This window comes from Candoia aspera, chromosome 6 (assembly GCF_035149785.1).
Source record: "Candoia aspera isolate rCanAsp1 chromosome 6, rCanAsp1.hap2, whole genome shotgun sequence".
NCBI classification, from domain to species: domain Eukaryota; kingdom Metazoa; phylum Chordata; class Lepidosauria; order Squamata; family Boidae; genus Candoia; species Candoia aspera.
In genome coordinates this window covers 42,673,111-42,698,946 of record NC_086158.1, presented here as the reverse complement: position 1 = coordinate 42,698,946, position 25,836 = coordinate 42,673,111, and the positions used below count along the sequence as shown (strand labels likewise).

The following is a 25,836-nucleotide window of genomic DNA, read 5'->3' as shown; positions in this document are numbered from 1 at the left end:
ACCACCAATTTTTAGAGTAGTTATACCAGAGAGTTAAGTGTTCATGAGGTTCCATATCAAAACTAAACCTATCACTTAACAAGGCTCAAATATGTCTTACAGCTCGCAAAATTGAAAACACTAAATTAGTCCTAATAAACTTTGTGCCTAATAATTACCAAGATTTAAATGGGTAAGTACAATAACTTTTCAATTTAGCCCATAATGGCAATTTGTTAAAAAAAATATTTCCAATGTTGGTATTTGTTGTATTAAATACAGAAACGAGAGCCAGATTGGTATAATGGTTAAGGCACCAAGTTAGAAACCAGACCGTGAGTTCTAGTCCTACCTCAGGTACAAAGCCAACTGGGTGACTTTGGACCAGTCACTCTCACCTCTAGGAAGAAGGAAATGGCAAACCACTTCTGAAAATCTTGCCAAGAAAACTGCAGGGATTAATCCAGGCAGATGCCAGGAGTCACTGGCTTGAAGGCACCAAAAAAAAACCAAACCCCAGCCCAGAAGCTGCTTTCTGTAGCAAGACATGATGATTACATCTACAGTAAGCATTGCAAGTCTGATCCAGATGTTTCCAGCTTTGTAATTTTTCATTTTGTCACTCTAAGACATTTTTCAAAGATAAATTTAGTGAGATTAACCTCTGTAACATGTATTCACTTACGTATTTATTTTAGTCACCCAGTCAAGAAATTGAACAGGAGTATCATTGTTTCATGAAAACCTCTTGCTTGTATGTCAGCCCTTTGAGGTAGGCCAAGTTCATCCACAAGTTTGACTGGAACTATATTGATATAAGCTATAGTAACAGAATTTTGAAAGCCTGAGTTTTCCCTTCCCTCCCTTTTACACTTCAGTGTAGCCTTTCTCAACCTTTTTACCTTGGAGGAACCCTTGAAATAATTTTCAGATCTGTTCATTAAAAATCGCAAATACACGAAACTGTCACAGTACAATTCACTTGTAACCTACAGAGTCCATGTGTGCTGCTTGTTTTTGTTGTTTTTGTTACTGTCATTTCTGCATAGTTTCTCCAAGGTCATCTCTGTGGTTGTCTACATTGTAAGACTCAGTTCTTAATTGTAAGATTCAAAGAAGTCCCTGAAAATAAAGGGACTGCTGGCACAAATGTTCAGAAAGGAACTTGATGGAGAATGTGATTGACCTTGTGCAATATAATTTGTATAGCACTTAGAACTTTTGGAAAAGTAGATGAGAGAAAGTTTCTCTTGCTTTCTGTGGGTTTCATTGAATGAAACAGAAAACCAGATTGATGTGGAATCTTATTGATTTAGTAATTGATTCATTCATTTACAATATTTGTAAACCTCCCCAATCAATTAAGACTAGGTGGCGATCAACAAAGCATGAACAAAACACAAAATTAAAAAATAAAATGATAGAATTGATACATATCCAACATAAACAACTACAGTCAGGGCCAGAGGGATTGTGAAAGAATATATTTTTTATTGTCTTGTGAAATATTGGGGGGGGGGGGGCTGAATGTACCTTTTGGGGTAGTGTGCTCCAGAGCATGGCAACTACTATAGAAAAGTCCTAGTGTCTTAACCATGCTAGTGTGCTTCTCTCAGGGGAAGAACTCTAAACAGGCTTTCTTGAGTTGTTTGGATCAGATGGACAGATTCAATTTTGACAAGGCAGTGCTTGATTTGAAGTAATGCAGTACTTCAACTGCCATGATATTTTCCCATGAGAACATCTTAAAGACATATTTAATTTTCCATGAAAACAAATCCACATTTTTCACACATAATATGAAAGATGTAAGCATAATTAAGCTTCATATTAGATAATATTGTACAGCAGAAACTGAAATACATCAGTGCTGTTTTATATAGTGCTTTGTAGGTTATAGCCAGCACATTCAGTTGGGCCCCAAAGCATCCCAGGATCCAGTGCAATTACTTTAAAATAAGTCTCATTCTGCAGTAGTAGGGGTTGTCCCACCAGTACCTGGCTGCCTCATTCTGGACTAGTTGCAGCTTCCATGTCATCTCCAAAGGCAGCCCTGGAGTGTGTTGCAGTAGTCCAACTGTGTGATAATTAAGGCGCAAGTTACTATTGCCAGACTATTGTGGCCTCCATAGGATCATAATAAGTAAGTACATCAGCCAGAATTGGGCTAAGGAACTAAAGCCCCCCAATTACAATTTTCAAATAGAACATTCTGCCATCCTGTTACATGGTCCCCCAGAAATACACACTGCACTTGTATTTTGATAAGTGCAGTATGGAAATTGGCCTTATAAAAAGAATTCAGCTAATTTTTTTCTGGGAAAAGAAGAAGTGAAAAGGGGCTGAGATGCTGGTTGCTGAAGTCATACAGATTCCAGGGTGAGGTAAGTTTACGAAAGCATTCCAGGGCAGCATGGGAAGACAGTTAAAGAAAGAACATGGATGGAGAGGGACAAATCAGCTCTGTGCGGATGTCCCTAGTGGCAAAGATACAGGAAGCTTACATGCTCCTCGTCTGAGAGATTGCCAGCTAAGTGTAATTAATGTTATTGTTTAACTCTTAAGAGGAAGAGTTTTAGAACTAAATATGCATACACATGAGTTCAAGTAGGCACTATGAGTTCAGAAGAAGCCTTACTTTGCAGGCAGAGAAAAATAGTTAATCTAGGCAAGCTTGAACAAATAAGCAGTGAATCAAGTTAATGCATCTTACTGCATTCTTATGGTATGAAGTGGGGAAATGGATTGTGTCTCTATTGTCATCAAAAGCTGAGTAATTAGAGGAAAGTTTGCAAAGATGTGCAAGCACTGTTAGCAGATAAAAGGAGTAAACAACTTCTCAGCCCTGGGAAAGGAGGGAGTGGGTCCAAAGGACTAAAAATAACCCCACCTTGAATATTATGGTATGGGGGTGAGCAGAGGGCAACTGTAGTAGCTTTCAAGATCCCCTACAGCAATAGAGTTCCTGTACTTCTTGCATTGTCTATTTCCTGACCAGGCCTACCTGAAAGGGCTGACATTAATCTTGCACAGCTGAAAACAACTAAGTTTTCCTGTCTCTGCTGATATTACAAATAAAAAGAGAAAAATTCACAAGAAGGTCTGCATGTAACGTGGTTCTCTTAGCATTTCCTGAAAACCCAAAGCCTCAACACAACCCATATTCATTCCTTCCTGGGACCTAACAAGCCACATTATGTACCTGCCCATCACATTCCCGCAAACCCCTTCCACACCATTCTTTTACTTACCAAGAGTGCATTCTAATAAATCTCAGTCAATTTAATATGATCATCTTTAGTTCATGTATTCTTCCACAGCATCTTCAATATGGCTTCTGGTATAGCCAGTAGTGGGCAACAGCAGATCTTCTCAAGAAGCATATTATACTCTCTGCTTTGTCACAGTCACCAAATTCCTGCCTTCCATTCATGAACTCAGCCACAGTTGGATGGCCAAAGTCCTGAAATTCAGCAGCCGACTCCAGCTAGCATTTCTACTGTGCTATTTCTATTGCCATTGTTAATAACCATTCCAATGTTAATCATGGTTATGGCCCACTTTCCCTGACTGCTCTTGCTGGCAGTGCAATTCACTTCTGGAATCTCATTGGTCACTCTTTGGGGATACCATGCTCTCAATGCCTCACACCTGTGTACAGAGATGAGTCAGATATTGGATCTTTCAAACTTCACTCAGTATCTTCCAATTTCTCATCTTCCCAGCACTTTCTGCTTTGTTTCCTCTCAACCTCCATTACATTGGTCTTCCTCATTTACTAAGTAAAGTAACACTACTTGTTAAGAAATGGGACAATTATAATAAAGTTGTATCTCAGATCCAGATGATGCTCTCTCATTATTTATTAGCTTAGGAGCAATTTTTAAAAAAAATTGATTTAGGAAGACAGTTCACATAGAGCATTACAATGAAAGGAGCTTTTGTTACATAATCTGTTGCTTAGCTACTCATAGTTACAGTGTCATACCCATGTGTATTTAGGCATGTTTGGGTTATTTGTGAGCAAGGTGAGTCATGTACTAACATTGTCCCATCCCCCCGCTTTACCTGGAAACTTCCCACTAGGGATCTGAATATTGCACACCTCTACTTAACCTGCCAGATTGGACTTGTCATGAGTACTGATGGCGAACAGGAGGGGGCCTCTATCCAGGGGGGAAAATGCATGCGTAGTACTGAGGAATTAAGCAGCCATTCAAAGAGACACAGATCAGACCCGCCTTAACTTTTGGGGTTTATCTGTCTGGGTTTTTCCCACGCTGCTTCAGTTTGTTAGGATTCTGTCTTATGTAGCAGTAATAAACACTAGAGACCTACTCCTCGTCTCAGCGTGATTCCTGACTGTTAGGACAGGACTGATCCCCAAGCTAAATCAACAATATTTGTTGGTTTTGAGAACAAGGAGGAACCGATAAATTTATTTCATTTTTTTCAGAACCCCACATGCAACTACCCTTAGTAGTTGCCTACTTGCTATCTCTTTGTCAGTAGTTGTTCCGGATGCGAGTTGGCAGCTGATTTATGGAGCTTAGAAGTAATTTTACCTTCTTACTCACTTGGACTGTGCATGGCTATGAGATTTTCTTCCTCAAATAATGTTGGAGTTGTTGTATCTCTGTGTGGGTGGGTGTGCAAACATTAGAGCCTTTTTACGAAATGTTAAGCAAAACTTGTAAACACAGTGATTTTTTTTCCTCTTATACAAAAATGTTACACTTCTGTAGTACTAGTTAAGTGACCCTGTTAAATTCTGGATTATACCATTTTGTGCAATGTTTTGGATTTCTTTTTTTAAAAACTATTTTTATATTTTAGGAAACAGAATACATAGAATGTAAAATACATTGTAAATCTATTGAAGCCTTCTGCATTTTGGGTAAAACTAGTGCGTTGCTGTTTAAAAAATATATTGAACATATGTTCACTTTCTTGCTGAGACTTGAAACAGAGCTTTTCACTGTTCTTTAGAACTAGCATGTGTAAAACAGTACTTTATTAAATCTGATACAAAGGTATCAAGGCTTTCTCTCCTGCTCTTCTCTCTCCCAGTCTGCCAATAAGAAGCCTCGGAAGACTCCAGGAGAGAAGTTTCGCTCTGAAACTGGAATTAGAGGAACAGGCCGAGGAAGAGCTAATGGCCATCCTCAACAGAATGGAGAAGGGGATCCTGTTACTTTGTTCGATGTTGTGAAGATGGGCAAAAGTGCTATGCAGGTAAAATTATTGTTGCCTGTTGAAACTCTTGTTAACTGTATTTTATATCCTATCATTTTAATGCTAAGTTGTACACAAAAGATTTCTTGGTGGGATACAGCAGAAATCCAACAAGTGAATAAGCTGTAAATGTCAGATGAAAATTTGAGCGGCATGATGTTGATAAAACTCTGTGGGTATGTGCATGCACACATGCACATACACATACATATATGTGTTATCTTAGACAAAATGGTCTGCCCAGAAGGCTGAGGGGTCTAAATGGCTTTCATTCTTTTGAATTTTTTCCTTGTCATCTTGGTTGGTGATTTCATTGAATATGTTTTGTTTCTGCACTGAAAAATTGGCTGGATGGCTGACAGAAGTGCTTCTTAGTATTATTTTTTGGTTTTGCAGAGTGAAACAGACACTCCGGTTTTAGCAAAAGCTGGGGTGATGAAATGAGTGAGATGATGAATGAAACAAATTTGACAGCAAACAAGCCTGATTGAATATAGTTAGTCAAGTGAACCAATTTGAAATCCTACTCTGTGGTGTTAATGGTGGCAATGAGGTCATTATTCTTTGTCACTATTGTATCTGCAGAGTCATCCAACTGAGCTTTTTATATTGTCAAAATTATGTCATTTTCTGACTCAAAAGAAGAAAATGTCAACCGTTCAATAGCCAGCTATGACTGATTTTGTAGGTTTTATCTATATCAACCTGCATGCAATAATTTGTTCACTTTCAGTGGAAGCCCCTGTACCTAAAAACAAGTTGCAGTTACCTGAGCCAATGGAAGCTTTTGTATGGAATGAAATGAGCCATTTGGTAAAACAAATCTTCTACTACAAAAAAGGTTGTAAATTCCTGAACAGGGGAAACATCAGTGATAAAATCCATTGAAATAGAATCCCAGGGTGCTACTGGAGAAGCAAACCAACATTTCCAGGAACAAACTTGACCAGGCAACAAATATGTCAGCATGAAATATCCTTGGTATCTGGTCTCATCCTCAGCCACCAGAATTCTCTGAGTAGCCAATGCAAAGTTTTAAACATGTCCAGCAGTTCTACTGTCATGACATAGTTGCAATACCTTTTCTCTTAATGGAAGGAGAACATATAAACGGTCATTGTGGAACAACCACCCATCATTTATACAGAAAGGTGAAGACTCAGTCTGTTAATCTCACTGGAGATCATCCATCTGAGCCCTGACATATGCATCCTGTTTTTGCACTCTAATCCGATATAACAGATCTACAACCTGTCTCCCTGCCCCCAGTCTTTCTGGAGAGTCTGATCTATGGGGAAGGGCAAAGTTGATTGGCTGAAGGATTATGGTAGAGAGGGATAAGCATGGAAGTTCATATTCAGCTTATGTGATGGCGCATCTGGTAATTTGTTCTGGGAGACAGGCATATTGGTGATATAAAACTGAAATGGGAGAACAACTGTGCCAGCCTGATCTGATGAGGTGTTGAGAGATTATGTCTTTTGTAGAATTTCCGATTCTTGTTATCTGTGCCTCCACTGCTAGAACACAACTTTTATTGCAAGCAACTCTTTATTGTCTTAGTTCTGTTCAGCTGGGAGAAGCAATTAGAATAGAATGAGCACAGCAGGAGATCTACCTCCCTTCCCTTTTGATGCATGGAGAACAGTTCCTAATGCAAAATCTGAGGCATCTGTTTGCACCACAAAAGGATGGGTGGGATCGGGATGTTTGAGCAACAACTGTGAATAGAAAAGGACTTTCAGTTCCTGAAACAATGCCAGCTCTTCATTAGACCATTTGAACCCATGCCTTCCTCAAGAGTTGAGATATAAGTCTTATGTGCCCTGCAGAGTTAGGGATGAAAATTAGAGATGAACTTTCTATAAAAATTTGTGAAGTTCAGAACATGCTAGATATCCTTAATTTCTAGGTGCTTTCCATGAAAGTAGAGATTGTACTTCTGCAGGATCCATTTGTATTACTTCAGTAGAAATCCAGTAAAATAGACCAAATAGTCCACTGGAGAGGTTCAAACTCATTTTTCCAGCTTAGCAAAAATTCTATATTTTGTAACGGTTGCCTATTCCAATAAAAGGAGTCTCACCAATAATTACTAGAGAAAACTAATTTATTGAATGAATAGTATGCAAAGTACGAAGAAAGCTGAGAATGAGCAAAAGCGCGCCAAATACAAACTTAAAAAGCCTTGCTCCCGTTGCGAACACTCCCCTCAGGCTAGCATAGCAACCACCCACCCCAGATGCTAGCAACCGTTAGAATCGGCCTGAGAAAGTAACCTTGAACAGCAGAGATAACCCAAACATACATTCCAGAAGATCACAAGTCAGCACAAAGGAAATTTACCAGCGTGGCCAGGCAGGCACGCAACTGCAGACATGACATGTGAAACGTTACGAGGAACCATAAACATCGGAACGGGAACATGACATATTTACAGAATCACTGTAAGACATTTCTGGCATAAGTCTGGTGCTGACATGGACCTTCTGAAAAAGATCAGTATGTACACAATTCCATATTTATCCATATCAGAAAATATTTCATACATGAATCTGGAGAAGATCTCCCCACATTTAATCAAGCAAAAAGGTATTACTTTGCATTCAAAATTGCCATACCTGGTATGAAAAGTAATCAAATATTCATGGCCTTTTTTCATTCTCCTTTACAAATTGTAAGCACCTGGCAGTCCAATTTTGAAAATGAGTGCCCAGCAGATCTGAAATAAAAGACAATAGGTAGTAATCCTTAATGGTTACACTGTAGGAGCCTATAGCCATGCACAGTCCTAAAAGAATTATCCCCTTAGTGATAAAAAATATGGGTGCAGATGCTGGGGGTGTACAAGGACAAATAAATCCTTTCCTCAAATTATCATCAAAAATTCCTTTAAAGTAGTTAACTTTCAAGTAGGTATGGGATATTGTCTCTTAGCTGGAATCTGGACTCCTGGCTTCAAGTTAATTTTATAGTTCTATATCCAATGAGGAGGCAGTGCAGTTGCTTACTCCCCAAAACATCAGTAAAGTTGGCATATTTTTCTGTGAGGGAAGGAGATTCAGTGAGTTGAGCAGGAGAGGATGAAGAGCAAGAGTGGAAATAATTGAAAATCTAATACGTATTAATGAATTCTATGAATATCTTGTTTCAGCTTGCAAAACTCTTGATTTGCTATAGGTTTTTTGGCTTAATTGTCAAATGCAGCTCTTAATCTTTGCGTGAAAATTGAACAGTAATAAATCATTACCTTCAGTGACTGCAGTGCCCATTTGTCTCCCCGCTTTTTTCAGCAGATTCAAAACAAGTCACCTTATTGTAATCTGTAAGAAATGCTGCTAGTCAATCCACCATAAACATTTCATACTGAGTTGTGAAAGTCAGAAATTGATCCTGGACTCCTCTGAATGTCTCTGGCAAATATTGCCTGGGCTACTGGTTGCTATACCACTCCTGACTGAGCAAGCCTTGTGCCAAATGCTGTGTTAGTTGTACCATGGCATTGGGCAGATTTTTTTATTTGTAAATCCATTTGCTGTTGGTGTGGTAATAATGCTTCAGTAAGTTGAGTGCTCCAAAGAGCAGATGCCATCTCCACAATCGAAGTTTGATGTCTCACCGAATAGAAGTAGTAGGGCGTTTACTTCTTTGAGACAGACCAGGTCAGGAAACAAACACCATGGGAAATACCAGAACTCTACAGGTAGTCCTTGTTTTATGACCATTCATTTAGTGACTGTTTGAAGTTATGATGGCGCTGAATGAATGGTGGTTATGACCAGTCCTTGGAGTTCCAGCCATCCCAGTACACCTGCAGTCACATGATCACGATCTGGGTACTTGGCAATCAGCTTGCACTTAACAACTGGTTGCAGTGCCCCATGATTACGTGATCACCATTTGCGACCTTCCCTGCTGGCTTCCCCAGAAAGTCAGTGGGGAAGCCAGCAGGGAAGGTCACAAGTTGCTGAAGTAAGTCTCCCCCACCCACGCACCCTCCTTCAGCCCCTCTGCGCTCACTCCATGCTGGCTACTCGTGTACTCCTACGCATCCTCCCCAAGCCTTGCTGCACCACCCTTGCACCCTTGCACACCCTTGCCATGCCTCTGTCGTGCACCCTCCCAGAGCCTCGCTGGGCCTCCCCACCACACATGCACCCCCATGAACCCCCCTCGAGCCTCACTGCACCTCCCTTGTACACTCACACTTCCCTGCGCACCCTCCCGACTTTCACCATACCTCCTTCACATCCATGCACCCTCCACACACCCTCACCCACCCTCATCACAGCTTCCTTGCACCCTCACACACCCTCCCCAGCCCTTGCCATGTCTTCCTCACACCCCCACGCACCCTACCCGAGCCATGCCGTGCCTCCCTCACACCCTCATGCACCCTCCCCTACCTAGCAGCAGCCACTTACCCGCATGCCAGCCTGTTTGTGTGCCACCTGGGACTTGCAACTTCCTGTGGGCTTCCCTACTGACTTGGTTTTGGGAAGCCAGCAGGAAGTTGTCTCACCTAACCATGGGATTTGGTTAATGACTACATTGCTTGGTGGCAGATATTCCAGTCCCAATTGCTGTTGTAAGTCGAGGACTACCTGTATTGATATAGGCTACAATAACAGAATTTTGAAAGTATGATAAAATTTCTGTTTTCCTCCCTCTTATATCCAAGACAGTCAAGGCAGGCCAATCTTGTTTCTTCCTCACCCCCTCCTGTCTTCTGGGATAAGTTAATGTTTTTGTAACAGCTACCCTATACTTTCTTCAGGGCTGTCTCTGTATTCCTCTATAGCAAATAAACACTTTGCTGTCCTGCCATATGATCTCCCAGTCATAAAAGCTGTGCTTAGAGGTGATAAACAGGCTGAGAAAAAAATTGGGAAAAACATACATTTTTTTTCACATACATTCAGAGTCTCTCTCAACAGAGTGGGAGAGAAAGTTGAAATGGACAAGGGAACTAGCAGAAAAGGATATTTGGTGGGAGTTGAAGAGGAAGATGATCGTGGTGGTGATGGTGATGGTAGCTGGCACACCAAGCTGGACTTAGGCAGTTCTAGATGCTGAAGAAACACAGGTAGATTGAAGACCACTAAAGAGGGTTCTTGGGTAAAAGAAAGATCACCAGAGATGGACCAGGCTTCTATGGATCAGTCTACCTTATATAGAATTTTTGAGAGAGAAGAGGATCTGAAGATCAAGTTTCTTCTAGTGTAGAAAGTAAGAAAGATAACCTTGACAGAGATATACAGAAACTGTTGCCCAGGCAAATGTAGCTGAAGCATTTTTTAAGTCCAGAATGGCCAGATCACATTCGGAAGTGGCTCAGACAGATACCTCCCTAAACTGAACTATAAGAAAAAGGTGTCGCGTCACGCGACCAGTCCTTCGCCCTTCGGTCTATGGGATTCCCTGGGGGGGAATGAGCCAACGATTCCCTCGCAAGGGTGAGGTCGAAAAAACAACGGTAGGCACAGGATTCTTTTGTGGTGAGTGACGCTACATCTCAGGAGGTTGCTGGTACTGCCTCCTGGGCCACGCCCCCACCTCCTTTTATTCAGCAGTTCTATCAGGGCGGGGGAGTGAGTACAAAGAGAATAGGGAAATACAAGTCATGCCCTGAGGCTACGTGAGAGACATGCAATCTAGCTGTGCAGTAATGGAGTCAGGTACGTCACAATTCCACCTTTTTTATTTAATTTTGTTCCTCCCCCAGAGGGTCTGAGTCGGGGAGCCAGGGACTCTTCAGTCCAAGGAGACCCATCCCAGCGTCCTCTCTCGGGGGGTAGTGTGACCGGGGGTCCTTGTCCACTTCTGATTCACTATCGGAGGACCATCCCAAGAGTGGTGTTTTCTCCATACCTACAGCAGTGACCAGGTGTTGAACAGCAAGCTTTGTCTCGGATACCTCTGAGTCCAATGTATGAAGTCTCTGCTTTAAGAAGCGGAGAACGCGACCCAGCACACAGGGGCCTATGGTGCATACGAGAATCAATAACAGGAGGGGCCCCAACAGAGCGGACAACAGTGTGGTTAGCCATGGAGAAATGCTAAACATATTTTGATACCATGACATGGATTGTTGGCGCTCCAATTCCCTTGTTTTTAAACGGGAATTGAGCTCTTTCATAGAGTCCAATACTACTCCTGAGTTGTCGGCATAAAAACAGCAGTCTTCCTTTAGAGCAACACACAGTCCCCCTTGTTTGAGGAACAGAAGGTCGAGACCCCTACGATTTTGCAAAACCACTTCGGATAGAGAGGTAAGGGAATCTTGTAGCGCCACAATAGATTGTTCGATGGCGCGAAGGTCAGTGTCAATGATAACGCTAAGGTGACGCAGGTTCTGATCATTGACAACAAGGGCTGACACACCAGTGGCGGCTCCAGCCGCACCTAAGCCCAGTAGGACTGATAAAGTTACAGCAGTCACTACTTCGCGCTTAGCCTTGAGGGGATAATGAGGGGGCTCTAAAATGGAGAGAAGTTCGTCAGGGGAATAGATAGAAATCTTGGGGAGTAGGAGCACCTGAATACAAAAGGCGTTAGTTTGTAACAAGGTATCACCATATACACATGCGGTGAGGCCAGAAGAACATGCCCAAACAGAGTTGTTCCCAGGGATAAAGTATTGCCCTGTCAATCGGGCAGAGATATTACCAGAGGTAGTGTAGAGTACACCGTAGCCACCATGGCCGGTGTGACCGTTGATGTTCAAGCGATTTTTTGGAAGATAGAGGGCACAGTGATCATGAGAAGAATTAAGGCAATATTGAATATAGTTAGCAGGAACACGGCCAAGGCAGCAGCCCTGCCCTATTATAGAGGTGATAGTCAACGTGGTGTTTTGCCAGCGGCAGGAGGAGGCTGAGGTAGAGTTTCGGATAGGGTCAGGAGAACCGACTGCTTCATAGAATGGTGGAGAGGAAGACAAACAAAGCCAACATCGAGATGTGTTAGAAGCGGTGTGAACAAGGGAAAAGGAGGAGTTAAGAAGAGAGACAAGGGGGTTTTTTTGTTTGGTGAGGGGTTTAAGAAAGGTGGAGTGAATGTCGTCGGCATTGGGCCCAACAGGTGGGGACTGAGGGAGAGTGACCTGTCGTTGAATGTAGAATATGTTGCCGTAATGATACCCGGGCCATCCGGCATATATACGACCTCCCCATTTTACACCTGAGTCCCAGGCATTCCCCTGAGCTTTTCCTGCAGCAGTGAATTGTACAATAACCGGATTACATCTATTCCAACCCCCCTGTCCTGCCGCATTCTTTTTGGTTGCGGTGCACCTAATGTCCTTTCTCAACCGAGTGAGGGTGATGTAATCAGTCTTATATGGAGGGGTCCAGTAGATGTAGCCAGTGGAAACGCAGGACCAAGATTTGCAAAAGTAATCTGCTATGCCTCCGCAGTCGTGCACGTGATCAGGGCTGGTGTCATGTCCTGGGCACACATACAGGGGATACCTTTTAACGGTGGAGTGGCTGGGCTCTGGGAAGCCGTCCAGCCTCCTGTAGGCTGTCACTCCTAAAAGCATTTCTGAAAAGTCAAAATACAGGTTAGGGAAACAAGATATAATTGGGCTATAACAAAAGGAGGTATTCAGGATCTGTCCCAAGGCATCGCGGATTGTCCAGGTGATATTGTAAGGGCGATGCGATCCCTGGGCGTCAAATGCCAGTAGGCGTCGTCCCTGCCAACGGGCGGGCTCAGGAAGGGAGAGTAAAAATAAGGTGAGCGTAAGGCGAGATGAGGTGGCGAACCCCTTAATTAATTTTGTTATTTCACAGTGATATTGTCCTAGATCGGTCAACTGTACGTTGGTGATAGCAAGGGTAGTTTGGCGAAAGTGATAAGTGATGGAGTAGGAATCGCCATCTTGGAGAAGGGTGTTGTTGCGGAACCAGCGCCAGAAGGTGCCTTTTCTTTTGATGGGAGAGCGTTGAAGACATTCCATAGCGTTGGATGCTGAGCTGCGGCCAATGGTGGCAGGGTAGCGTAAACGATGGGTTCGAATGAGAGAGGTTGTTTTAGGGTTCGTTGTGAGGGGAGCAGAGATGGAAGAGAGATAACAGAGAAGGAGGGTCAAGAAGGTGCTTGTCAGGAGACTGCCCATGATATGGCCGGATGCAGCGAGCAGGAACCCAGAGCACTCGATCAGGTAGTTGCACAGCAGCGTAGCCTTTTCCCCAGGTGACGAGTTGCGCAGGGCCTTTCCACTCAGGGCTGGGCAGTTGCCTAAAATAAACAAGGGGACGGGAAGAGGGAACTACTGGCTTGGAAAAGTGTCGAGATGCAGCCGTAGCAGGGGGGGTACCGGTAAGATTAAGGAAATTCAAGGTAAACAAGGTGAGATTAAGGATATTTTGTAACATCGGGAGGCTTGGGGGGCCTAAGGCCTTTTTCCCCGTTTGCCGATCAAGGGCATTCTTTAGGGTCTGGTTAGCCCTTTCCACAATAGCCTGACCTTGGCTGTTGAATGGTATACCGAATCTGTGAGTAATGGACCACTTACGGCAAAACTCAGCAAAGGGAGTGCTGACGTAAGCGGGGCCATTGTCAGTTTTCAAAGTTTTGGGACATCCCGATGTGACGAAAGTGCGAATACAATGATTGATTACGTTTTTCGTGGCTTCTCCTCTTTGCAAAGTTGCCAGGATGAATCCCGAATAGGTATCCACAGATACATGGATATACTTCCAAGGTGCAAAAGAGGGATAATGAGTGACATCCATCTGCCATGTGTCACAAGCATGGACACCCCTGGGATTAACTCCCTCAGGGATGCACTTTGCCTGCAAACTGCAGGTTGGACATTGTTGAAGAATGGCGGTAGCTTCTTGATATGTAATGCCAAATTGGCGCACCAAGGCTTTTTTATTTTGATGGAAATAAGCATGGCTGTCCCCTGCTGAAAGCGGCGGAGGAAGAGGGGAAGAGGCCATAATTTTGCAAGCCTCATCTGCCATGTGGTTGCCTTCGGACAGGAAACCGGGTAGCTGTTGGTGGCTTCTAATATGCGCTACAAACAAAGGGGATGTTCTGTCCTTCAGGAGAGTTTGAAGCTGCAAAAAAAGCGTCATGAGAGAGGGGGGGGTAACAGGGGAAATATATGCATCAAACATGGCCACAGCCATTTGAGTGACATACATACTATCTAATATAACATTCAAAGGCTGTTCAGGGAAAAGAGACAAGGCTAGCAAAAAGGCGGCTAACTCAGCCTGTTGGGCAGATGCTTGTGGGCCTGTTAGGCGTTTATGCCATTTGCAATTATTTTGCCATGTACAAGCCCCTATGGTTTTGGAGCCGTCTGTAAAAACAGTGAGGGCTTCCTTGAGTGGCTGCTGAACGAACGGCGAGGTTAGTGTGAAGGGTACTGTTCGCAACAGTTGCAATCGAGGATCAGGGGGAAGATGGCATGACACCTGGCCACACCAGTCCTCCAAGGCATCCTGCAGTGCAGTGGAGTTTTGTAGGAGGGGTTCCCATTGAGTAACCTTAAGGGGAATGTACAGGGTGGAAACATCCAGTCCCATTAGGGCTCTAATCCTCTTCCGGCCTTTCTCAACAAGAGAGGCCATTTGTGCTGCTCTGGTGATGATGGATGTCTTAGGTGTGTGCGGCAAGTGTAGCCATTCTAAAATATGTAGATGTTTGTTATCAGACGTTTGGACAATGATGGCAGTTAATAATTGATGTGTCGAAAGAATGGCAAGAGAGGGTAGTTTGTCAGTGAGCGCACGGTCCACCCATTGGGTCGTAAGGACGGCATTGACCTGTTGTAGGGCGTGCAATTGTTGTTCTGTAAGGTATACCTTGTCAGCTGGGTTTGTCAAACCCACTAACGCTTGGAATAAAGGTGATAACATGGGTGTAGTTAAAGCAAGGTATGCGCGGGCCCAGTTAATGACCCCCAGACATTGTTGTAATTGGACCAAGGTGGTCGGCTGGGGAAGCGTGAGCATAGGTAGAAGTGGGGCAGCAGTGGAGGCTAAAACTTTGTGGCCTAGATATTGCATTGGATAACGAGACTGGACCTTTTCTGGTGCAACGTGCAACCCTGCCGTTGCTAGGGTGGCTAAAAGAATAGGAAAAGTTTTTTGAACTGTCCCTTTCGGGCCCTCAGCAGCGACTAAAATGTCATCCATATAATGATACACAAGAAAATGCGGAAATTGGGATCTATAGGGTTGCAATGCTTTATCGACAAAAAATTGGCACATTGTGGGTGAGTTCAACATGCCTTGTGGGAGGACCTTCCACTGGTACCGAGCAGTAGGCTTTGAATTGTTAAGTTCCGGTACCGTAAATGCGAAAATAATTCTGTCCTTTTGTGCCAAAGGTATGGAAAAAAAACAATCCTTGAGGTCTATTACAATAAGGTCGTGTCCTTCCGGAATCAAGTTGGGGTTGGGAAGTCCACACTGCAAAGGTCCCATGGGCTGAAGGATGGTGTTGATAGCCCTAAGATCCTGTAGGAGGCGCCATTTGCCAGACTTCTTTTTGATGACAAATACCGGAGTATTGTATGGGCTGGTGGAGGTTTCGATATGGCCTTCAATTAACTGCTGTTGGACCAAGATATGTAAGGCGTCCAGTTTCTCTTTGGTGAGTGGCCATTGATCAACCCATACCGGCACAGAGGTTTTGAGAGAGAGAGAGAGAGACCCTGAAGGGTCCTGTAAAGCCATTAGGGAAGTTGAATAAAAGCGTGGAACTGTGAAAGCAAGTCACGGCCCCATAGGTTACAGTGCAAAGGCAAGATATAAGGCTTTAGATACGCTGTAATATGAGAATGAGCAGTCACAGCAGAAAGCCAATGAGAGCTGACCTTAGCGGCCTGTGCTCCGCCTACTCCTTGCACCGAGGAGGCTTCAGCGATAGGCCAGGAGGAGGGCCATTCAGCGGAACGAATGACAGAGACGTCGGCGCCGGTGTCAATCAAGCCTTCGAAAGAGCGACCATTTAGTGTGACAAGGAGGGTGGGTTTAGAGGTTTGGACTGGTTGCTGCAAGGCAAACAATGATGGCATATCAGGAGAAGGGAGAAGTATGAGCGTGGCGACAATTGTTCCTTTATTTAAGGAAAAGCACCTATCTCCCACTCCTGCCAGAGCAATTTGTGTCAAATCTGATGAATCATACAAATAGGGAGCAGCAACCATTCCCTCAAGCGTAAGCGAGGAGTTGGGAATAAGCAAAGCAGGGGTAAGAGGAGGGAGGGGTTTATGCAGCGTGACAACAAGAGGAAGGGAAAGGACAGCCCCCGGATCGTCATACAAAAGATCCTCTGCCAACTCCACAGGGAAGCTGGTGATGGGTAATTCAGCCTTTGGGGCGGGGTTAGCTGACAACCCCCGATCTAGTTTTCCGAAGGCTGGTGAGGGGAGGAGTTATTGCGACATTGCGAGGCCCAATGATAGCCTTTGCGGCACCTGGGACAAGGAGTTTTAGGTTTGGAGGGGGGGGGCGGCCCCCTTTGAGTGGAAGGGGGCGCCCCACCTCCCCCGGGTGCACGGCATTGATTCTTAAAGTGGCCCGGCTTCCCACAATTGAAGCAATTTCCATGACGAGTGATTGCGAGGGCTTCCGGGGAATGGAGCTGAGGGGAGGGGTTAGTAGAAGGTAGCGAGGTGGTAATGGCGGCAGCGAGAGCGCTCACTTTATGAGAGGTGGTACCAACGATTCTGCAGAGTTGCAGGAAGTCTGCAAGCTTTACACCCGGTTGATTGACTGCGGGTTGCAGAATGGTCTGGCAGTCATGATTAGCGTTAGAGAAAGCAAGTTTCATTAGCAGCTCTTGTTTAGCCGTGGCATTATCAATTTGTCGGTCTAAAGCAATCTGAAGGCGACTTATGAAGGAAGCATATGGTTCATTTGGTTCTTGCATTATTTTCAAAAACGTTTGGGTGGATTGAGAGTCGGAATCATCCACTCTTTTGAGAGCATTCATGGCGCACATGTGAATAATAGCAAAACAACGACGGGGGGAGTTCTGTTGCTGGACTAAGGTTGCGAATTGTCCCTTTCCTAATAATTGATTTGCGGTCACCCCTGCGGGAAGACCTCTTCTAATTTCTACTTCCACCCCTTTGTCGTATTCAGATTGCCACACAACGTATTGCGCCGGGGTCATAAGCATAGAAAAAAGCATTTTCCAATCATACAATAACATAACAGTGTTAGCAGTAACTAAAGAGTCTAAAACTCCCCTAGTAAAAGGAGAGTGCAAGCCGTAGGTGGTTACAGCATCTTTGATTTGTTTCAAAACCTTAAGTTCAATATTGTTATACAAATTTCCTCCCGCCGCCCCTAGGCCGATGGTCATGGGAAAGGCAGAGGGACTCTCCATTTCCAATGAGAGGGGGGAGGAGAGGAGTTCAGTGATGGCGCCTCCTAGGGGGTGGTGTTGAGGGGAGTCGGGGGTTGGAGCTGAAGGGGGAGGAGGAACGGCTGGGTATGGAGGGGGTGGTGGTGAGGCAGCATCGAGATGGGCGGCAAGAGGGGGTGGGGTTTTTGGGCCGGGAGGAGAAGGGCAAGTTTCCGGGGAAGACGGGGGAGGGTAAAGAGTGTTGATGGCCGCCATAACAGCCTTCCAGGCAGTCAGAATAGGCACGGGTGCTCGTGGGGTATCATGAAAATATTTTCCTATCCTTTCCCAAGTGGATGCTTTGAGCGACCCCTCTGAAGGATAGACAGGGCAGTGTCTGTCCATGTACAGTAGGAGTTGAGTCACCGATTTTTTTGAAATGGGAAAGATGGTCGTACCGTTAGCCTTTTGACAAGAGTTAGCCTTCTTCACTAAATCATAAAGTTCGTCCCTATGAACTGACGAAACTTTGGAGAGTGGGGAGCCCATTACTTACGATTGCAGAGCCTTTTCCAGGTGCGTAGTAACGAGAGTGAAGGCAGTGCACCTCTAGACAGAGATCACACCGTGAGACCGAAGGGATCCCGGACGAGCCCCCAGTTGTCGCGTCACGCGACCAGTCCTTCGCCCTTCGGTCTATGGGATTCCCTGGGGGGGAATGAGCCAACGATTCCCTCGCAAGGGTGAGGTCGAAAAAACAACGGTAGGCACAGGATTCTTTTGTGGTGAGTGACGCTACATCTCAGGAGGTTGCTGGTACTGCCTCCTGGGCCACGCCCCCACCTCCTTTTATTCAGCAGTTCTATCAGGGCGGGGGAGTGAGTACAAAGAGAATAGGGAAATACAAGTCATGCCCTGAGGCTACGTGAGAGACATGCAATCTAGCTGTGCAGTAATGGAGTCAGGTACGTCACAAAAAGGTATAGCACAATCAGACTTGCAGGATTCTCTTGTTATAGCCAATCTCAATAAAAGTAGTTTTAGCCTTCCTGTGGAGGTGATATCTTCATCTGGTCTACCTAGAGGGGCTAACACCTAGCCACGAGAGGTTGCCAACTATGTTTATCAGAAGCCCTTGGTTAACTCTAGGCGGAATCTAGTATTGCTAAGCGCATAAAATCTAGTATAGCTTAGGTACACTGACTTCAAAGGAACCATTCACTACAATTAATTATGGTATCCTTCTGAAACACATTGCTGTAGAAGAGTCTTAAAGGTACTATTTTATGGCATTTCTGTTCCTACTCAGATAGGTGTTTTCAGAAGATTGTGGTAATGGACTCCTGTTCTACATCTGGCTGTTTGTCTATTAATTCCATTAATCACAACATGCTATTTAACACATACTTGAAATCACTGGAGAAAGTTGACTGATATTTATATGCAGTACAGTGCTGCATTGAATTCTGTGTTTCTATTAAAAATGTGAAATGAATACTTGACTGTTTCTTCTCTTTTATTGACAGTCGGTGGTAGATGACTGGATTGAATTGTATAAGCAAGACAGGGATATAGCACTTCTGGATTTAATCAACTTCTTCATCCACTGTTCAGGATGCCGAGGTAAAGTGGATAAAAGTATTATAAAACTGCTCTGGCTCTGTGTATTCCTTACATGTACAATGTGAATTAGAAAACTTGTTGTAAAATATGATTATGCTGCAAGTGTCTAAAAGATACCTGTGCAATAAAATAAGTGAAACACAATACAGTGACAGCATTTGAAGCACATGGTGGAAGGGAAACACTTGTGTGGTTTCATACATACTTTCTAAAATAGAAAGAATTTTTTTTAAAGTAGTATACCATTATCTTCCAGGAATTATGACCTAAGACTCAATAATTTCTAATATAAAACTCAACATATCCTTTCACATCCTGTTCTGGAACCATACTATTTATGCTGATATGAAGGGTAAATTTGTTAGAACTAAAATTAGGACAATTTTTAAACATAAGAAAAGATCATGGTGCTGGTGCAGCTTTGAAATGCAGATAAATCTTTATGTTAAAATAAGTTGCAGCTTTTGACTCTAAATAATGAACTAGGATTAATCTAAACATGTTAATTGATATTCAGTATTTCAAATGATGATTAGTAAAAGTTCTTCCTTTGATTCTGGAGATAGGCTTTTCTAAAAAAAAAAAAAAAATTATAAACATGGCAAGACCAAAGTAAGACCAAATGTAGAAAATCTGGAAAATTTTTACAAATTTTCCCATAAATCCATCTTAACGTCTTTTGTTAAATTTTCTTTACAGTGTCTCTGCCATCCCTGCCTGGTCATTTGAACTTATTCCTTAATCTTTTCTGTTAGAAACAAATCAGTGTACGTTTAGTTTCATGGTCTCCTTATTTCTGGTTTGTCTTGCTTCCAGACTAGTAACTGTCATAATACTATTTAATATAACATAGATTAAAAGTAATGTCACTTAGGTAAATTAGCCTCACAAGCAGTTCTGCAAACTTAATCAGAAATTAGTACTGTCTCTGGAAATGAGAAGTTGCAAACAATACAGCTTCTTCTAACAATTATATATGTATATATCTGAGCCCATGTTTTGAGGAAGTTGGTTCTAGAATGACCTTTTATCCAAAATGCAAATCTGATTGTAAAGATAATAACTTTGAAAAAACTTCATCAACCAATTCCAATGTCATATATAGGAGAATATTGAAACTAAATAAACCTAATTTTTGAACATATAAAAGAAAAAAAATCTAGTCATATAATCATATACTCAGTTACACCTTTCTGTACAATTGACTTTTGGGGATCCTTTGGCCCACCAGAGATTAATGAACTGTTACCTCCCAGTAGCCCAGACAAGCATGACCAATAATGGAACATGCTAGTTGCTGTAGTTCAGCAACATTTGGAGGGTAATTTTCACATCCCTGTGGTAGGGTGTTTGTTTTAACTATGCTTATTTAAAATGCTATAAGCTAGAGGCAGCAAAAGAAACATGGCTCTTTTGGCCAAATCCCTATTTCTTTTCTTTTTTTCATGTACTCTTCTCTTGTTCCTCCCTTTCTTAGTTAGTGGTTTTGGTATGGCTCTTAAAGAAACCAGGAACAAGCCAAGAAACAACTACTACTACTCCTTTTTGCCACTTGAGTATCCATTGCATTCAGTAAGCTAGCAGTATCTGTGATTTCATCTGTGGTATACTACCTTAAAATGAACTGTGACTTACTCATTTACCCTATTTGTGTATTGACTAAGCCACAAAGTAAGTAAGTAAGTTACTATTTACTTAATTACAGGACTTATATGGCTGCCTATCTCATATAATGATTCTAGGCAGCTCAAAACAATCTATAAAAACAAAGATAAAAACAGAAGTACCCTTCCCCCCCACAGGTGCCAGACCAAACAGCCTCCCAGCTCAATCCCCATCCTAACTCAGTGCATGGGGGAAGTGCCAGGTCTTCACAGCCTTCCAGAGGGCTAAAAGGGTAGAGATCCCTCAGATATGGATTACTGTAAAACGTGAGACCAGTATTAATGTGATAGAAAAGCAATATAGGAGCTATGGCAGATTGTATGTTATGATGAATCCCCATACAAACAGAAGGTGACATAACCTCTACATGGTATAACATTAAACACAATATATTTCTACAAATTTAAAGGCATACTTAGTATTTATGAGCACTTGTTCACAGATTTATTATAAGAAAAAAAATGGCACATAGAGTTTAAACACCCTTTCAGCCAGTACTTTGTAACACCTCCTTGGGCAGAAAAAATACCTTCCAAATATTGCTTGGAGGTAACTAAAAAGCCTTTCTAGTCTTCCTTCTGGATCCCCTCCCCCACTTTTGATTGTAAAACTTTTCTAGCTCAGAAATATTCTTGGGACTTCTGGCATGCATTGAAACATACCTACAAATTGACCATGAAGTATTTATATTAAAGACAGATAAAGGTTTTTAGAGCTCCCAGACTTGAATATTTATTGGGAAGATCTTAAATATGCAATGCATGCAAAGAAATCTAAAATACTTCTGAGCTAGGAAAATGGGAGAAGATTCCAAAATCAAGAATTAAAAGGTTGTTATCTTGTAGGCAATATTTGGAAACTGTTATTTCTGCCAAAGGAAATGCTACAAAAACTTACAGAAAGTGTATCTAAATCTTCATACCTACCATGTTTGCTGTTTTCCTTTTTTGAATCTGTAAACAACTGTGCATAAATAGTAATATACATTCCAATTGCAGAAAGATGTCATGGTTAACTTTTACCATGTAGAGATTGTGTCAGCTTCTGTTCACTGAAACATCCAGTTTGATCCAAAATGCTTAAAATTTGCATGTACCTGTAATAATTTAAAAAGGAATGGATGTGGAGAGGAGAAGGGTTGGGAAATCATGATATGAATAGAATAATTCAAAACAATGTTTACCATATTGCTCAAAAGACTTCTTTACCCATTTGTGTGGCAGGGGGGAACCACAATCAAATGTTTCTTGACCATGTTGATTGCTGTAGATGAAATACAGATTTCTCTTTCTAATGTACTGTTATATAATTATTTAGCAAACACCCATGTGTGAAAAAGGATTACTGACCAAGGAGCCACAGTAAATTCTTCTAAAACCCCTAACTAGAAGCAGCAACAGGATCTGGATGAAATAAACTGAATAACAAAACTTGCAAAACTGATCTCTCTTCAGAGAGGGATACTTTGAGCCCAATTCCTTAATCCATCCACCAAATGAAGCTAAGATAAATCCTTAGAAGTTTGGAAAGTTAAATCCACAATTTCTTAACAGGTGATTGTGATTTGCTGAATGAAAGTGTCCCTTGCCAAAAACATTTATTTAGGTCCCTGTAATTTTTATTTTAAATCATGTGATGGAATAAATGTGGGAAGACTTCTGAAAGTGAAAATCAACTTTGGATTTACATTCATCTTAAAACCCTAGACTGTATGTCTAGATCTTCTTTTATTTGAATAAAAATAAGGGATACATTGAAATGTATAAGTTGAGAATGATGGATAGGAATTTTATACCAAGATAAAGAAAGGAATCGCCGTATAACCTAAAGGCACAGAACTGTTAACATAAGTTTTGATGGAACTTTGCTGATTAAGAATGCATGCTTTCTGCATCCTGTATCCCCTGCATTTTGAATCTTTGAAGACATCAACAACTGTTGATCTTTTGTACATAGAAGAAGTTAGCATTGGAAGGACGAATCTACACCTAACTTATAGCAAGGAAGCAGGAGATAAGAGAAATAGAGAAGGAAAGGAAAGTCAAATCTAGTTTACATCTACAACATTCACTGTATCTCTCAATATCTTTTTTATCCCTGCAAACCATCTTTGCTTTCCCCATGGCAATACACTGATTCATACATTGCCTTTTGTTCCCTCTCTATGGATCTCATAATGGCTTTTTTTAGTTTTCCTTTTCCTCTCAATCCCATACACTCTTATATCATGTATTTGTTTTTTGGTGTGATCCTCATTCATTCTCTTTATATGACCATATGACCTCAGTGTACTTCTTTTGTAGTACAAGCTAAAGGTTGGAAGGTACCTTGAAGATCATCTACTCCTTCCTAAATGTGGCGCCCAGAACTGGATGCAGTATTCTCAGTGCATTCTGACCAACGCTGAAGAGAGAGGAATGGCTGTTTTTCTTCATCTCAACATAGGACTTTTGTTAATGCAACCTAGAGTTGCTTCTTTTTTGCAGTTGCATCACACTGTTGGCTCATATCCAGCTTGTGATTCACCAAGATATCCTTACTTTTTTTTTCACATCTATGGCTACCCTCTTTGAACCTCCATCCTATACTCATGCCCTTTGTTTTTGAATCCGTCCCTGCTGAAATTCATCTTGCTGATTTTTGTTCAATATTCTAACTTGTCAACAACCTCCTGATACTGTTCTGTTAGGTCTCTGCTATCCCCCCTATCAGTGTGTCATCTGCAAATTATTTAATTATATTTTCCTCCCCTGATCCAAATCATGTATAAATATGTTGAACAGCATACAGCCTAGAATAGAGCCCTGGAGTACTCTGTATCCATCTAATGGTAGTATAATTCAGCCTACTAGAATCTCATGAAAACTCAGATACTTTACTGAAGTCAAGATGCTATATCCATTACATTTTCATGGTCAGCTAAATTGGTCACTCCATCAAAAAATATCAGGTTGATCTGGCATGACTCATTTTTCAGAAACCCATGCTGATTCCTGCAAACACTACATTCTTTGCTCACAAAACTATTTTTTAATAATTTGTTACAGAATTTTGACACTTATTCTCTCCTCTTGTCACCTGTCACAATCCTACCAGGATTATCCTACCCTCTGTTAGCAGTGAAACCATAGCTTTTTTCATCTTTTTATTTCTGCTGAAATAGCCAAAAAAGCTTAACCCCAACTCTTGTTGCTTTTCACTTCCCTTGCAAGCTCTAGTTCCTTTTTCACATTTATTTAGTACCATTTATTCCCAACTATATCTCTTATTTTGTTGCTAAATATTTCTTGAGGAACTAATTCTCACTGTATTTTTGTTTCTCTTGACATTCCCATCTCTCACTTCAATAAAACAAATTGGTTGGAATCAGTTACTTTTGCTTCTCTTGAGAAACAGAAGTTTTACTACCTTTCTGCCAACATTTTCACATCTTAAAATTTCTTCATTTCCTGTCATTGGTAAACATTGTACCAAGGACATATATTTGTCTACTTGCTCTAATTTACCATATTTTGCAATCATGCTTGATAGAGAAAATAAAGTGAACAACCACCACCAGTATCCTTTTTGCAGTGCATACATATCTAATCCATATCCTTGTCGTATAGGGCACACACAATTTGCTATAAATCATTCTTAGCCAACAATGCAGCATCATCTGTGTACCAAAGTTCTCAGATATTCAGTAACAAACCTCTAGCATTATCAAATATTCCTTATAAACAATGGATACTCTCATTCTCTACATTCTTTGTAACTATCTTATATACCCATTATGTAGTATATTTTTATCATTCATTTTTATCAGCATTCTCTCTTATACATTTTTCCTCACCCACAGCCTCTTTCACTTCATCATTGCACCAAAAATCCTTTTTGTGCTTCTCATTAACATAATTTTATTGTTCTTTTTACAATTTTTATCATGTTTTTATTTTTATAACTTCCTAGCCACACAAGAGTTATTTGATTAAGATGGGCAACCATATAAGTTTGATAAATAAATAAATAAAAATAAATCCACCATATAATTTATTGCACTCTATAACAAAAGTGTTTTCACTTAACTCAAGCAATACCATATCCTTTACATACATCCGCTTTCCATTTATTTCATTGGGAGGTTAATCTAACCTCATTATTTATTATTTATTTAATGGATTTATAGGGCCACCCAATTCAAACAATGTGACTCTGGGCGGCATACAGCAAAAACAAACAATAAACCAACTCCCCCACAGACATAATATTTAAAAAAACTACCCATATATAAAATACAAAATGGTGAGGAAACATAATTAAACAATGAAAGGGGACTCCACTCAACTGGACCCAAACACCTGGGGAAAAAGCCAGGCCTTAATGGCTTTTCTAAAGGAAAGCAGAATTGGGGTCTGTTCTATATTGGGGAGCAGATCACTCCAGAGCACAGGGGCAGTCACTGAAAAGGCATGCTTCCAAGGTCCCATGAGATTCCAAGTTCAAAAGAAGGAACCTGGACCATGCCCTCCCTATGGAAGCATGTGGGGCAGTCAGAAATCCTTGAGGGAAGGCAGACACACAAGTCACCTAGTCCTATGCCATGTAGGGCTTTAAAGGTAATAACTACCACCTTGAACCACACCTGGAAGCCTACTGAGAGCCAGTGCAGCTCAGGGAGTAGCAATGTCATACCCACTTTGCTGCATTCTGGATCAACTGAAGCTTCCAGATAGTCTTCAAGAGCAGCCTAATGTAGAATGCATTGCAATAGATCAGTCAGGAGGTTACTAAGCTATGGTCCAGGAATGAGCACAACTGGCACACAAGACACAATTGTACAAAGGCCCCCTGGCCACAGCTGCCACCTACTCTTTGAGCAGGAGCTGTGAGTCCAGGAAGATCCACAGATTGCACATCAGTACTGAATGAAGCAGTGTCACCCTGTCCAGAACCAAAGATGGAAACACTCCAGTCCGAGATCCAGGGGCCCCAGAACCCATAAGCACTCAGTCTTGGCAGGGTTGAACCTGTTAT

At 42.0% G+C, this 25,836-nt stretch overlaps 1 protein-coding gene across 4 annotated transcripts in view; it reads left to right on the top strand.

The window, feature by feature from the left end:
* The window catches only part of STAG1 (STAG1 cohesin complex component), a 205,521-nt gene that overhangs the window by 96,511 nt on the left and 83,174 nt on the right, over positions 1-25,836 (top strand). For all 4 annotated transcript variants that reach the window (XM_063306863.1, XM_063306861.1, XM_063306862.1 and 1 more), the window contains exons 4-5: positions 5,050-5,214; positions 19,059-19,155. In XM_063306863.1, the coding sequence (XP_063162933.1) occupies positions 5,050-5,214; positions 19,059-19,155 (262 nt within the window). The remainder of the gene's footprint in view (positions 1-5,049; positions 5,215-19,058; positions 19,156-25,836) is intronic.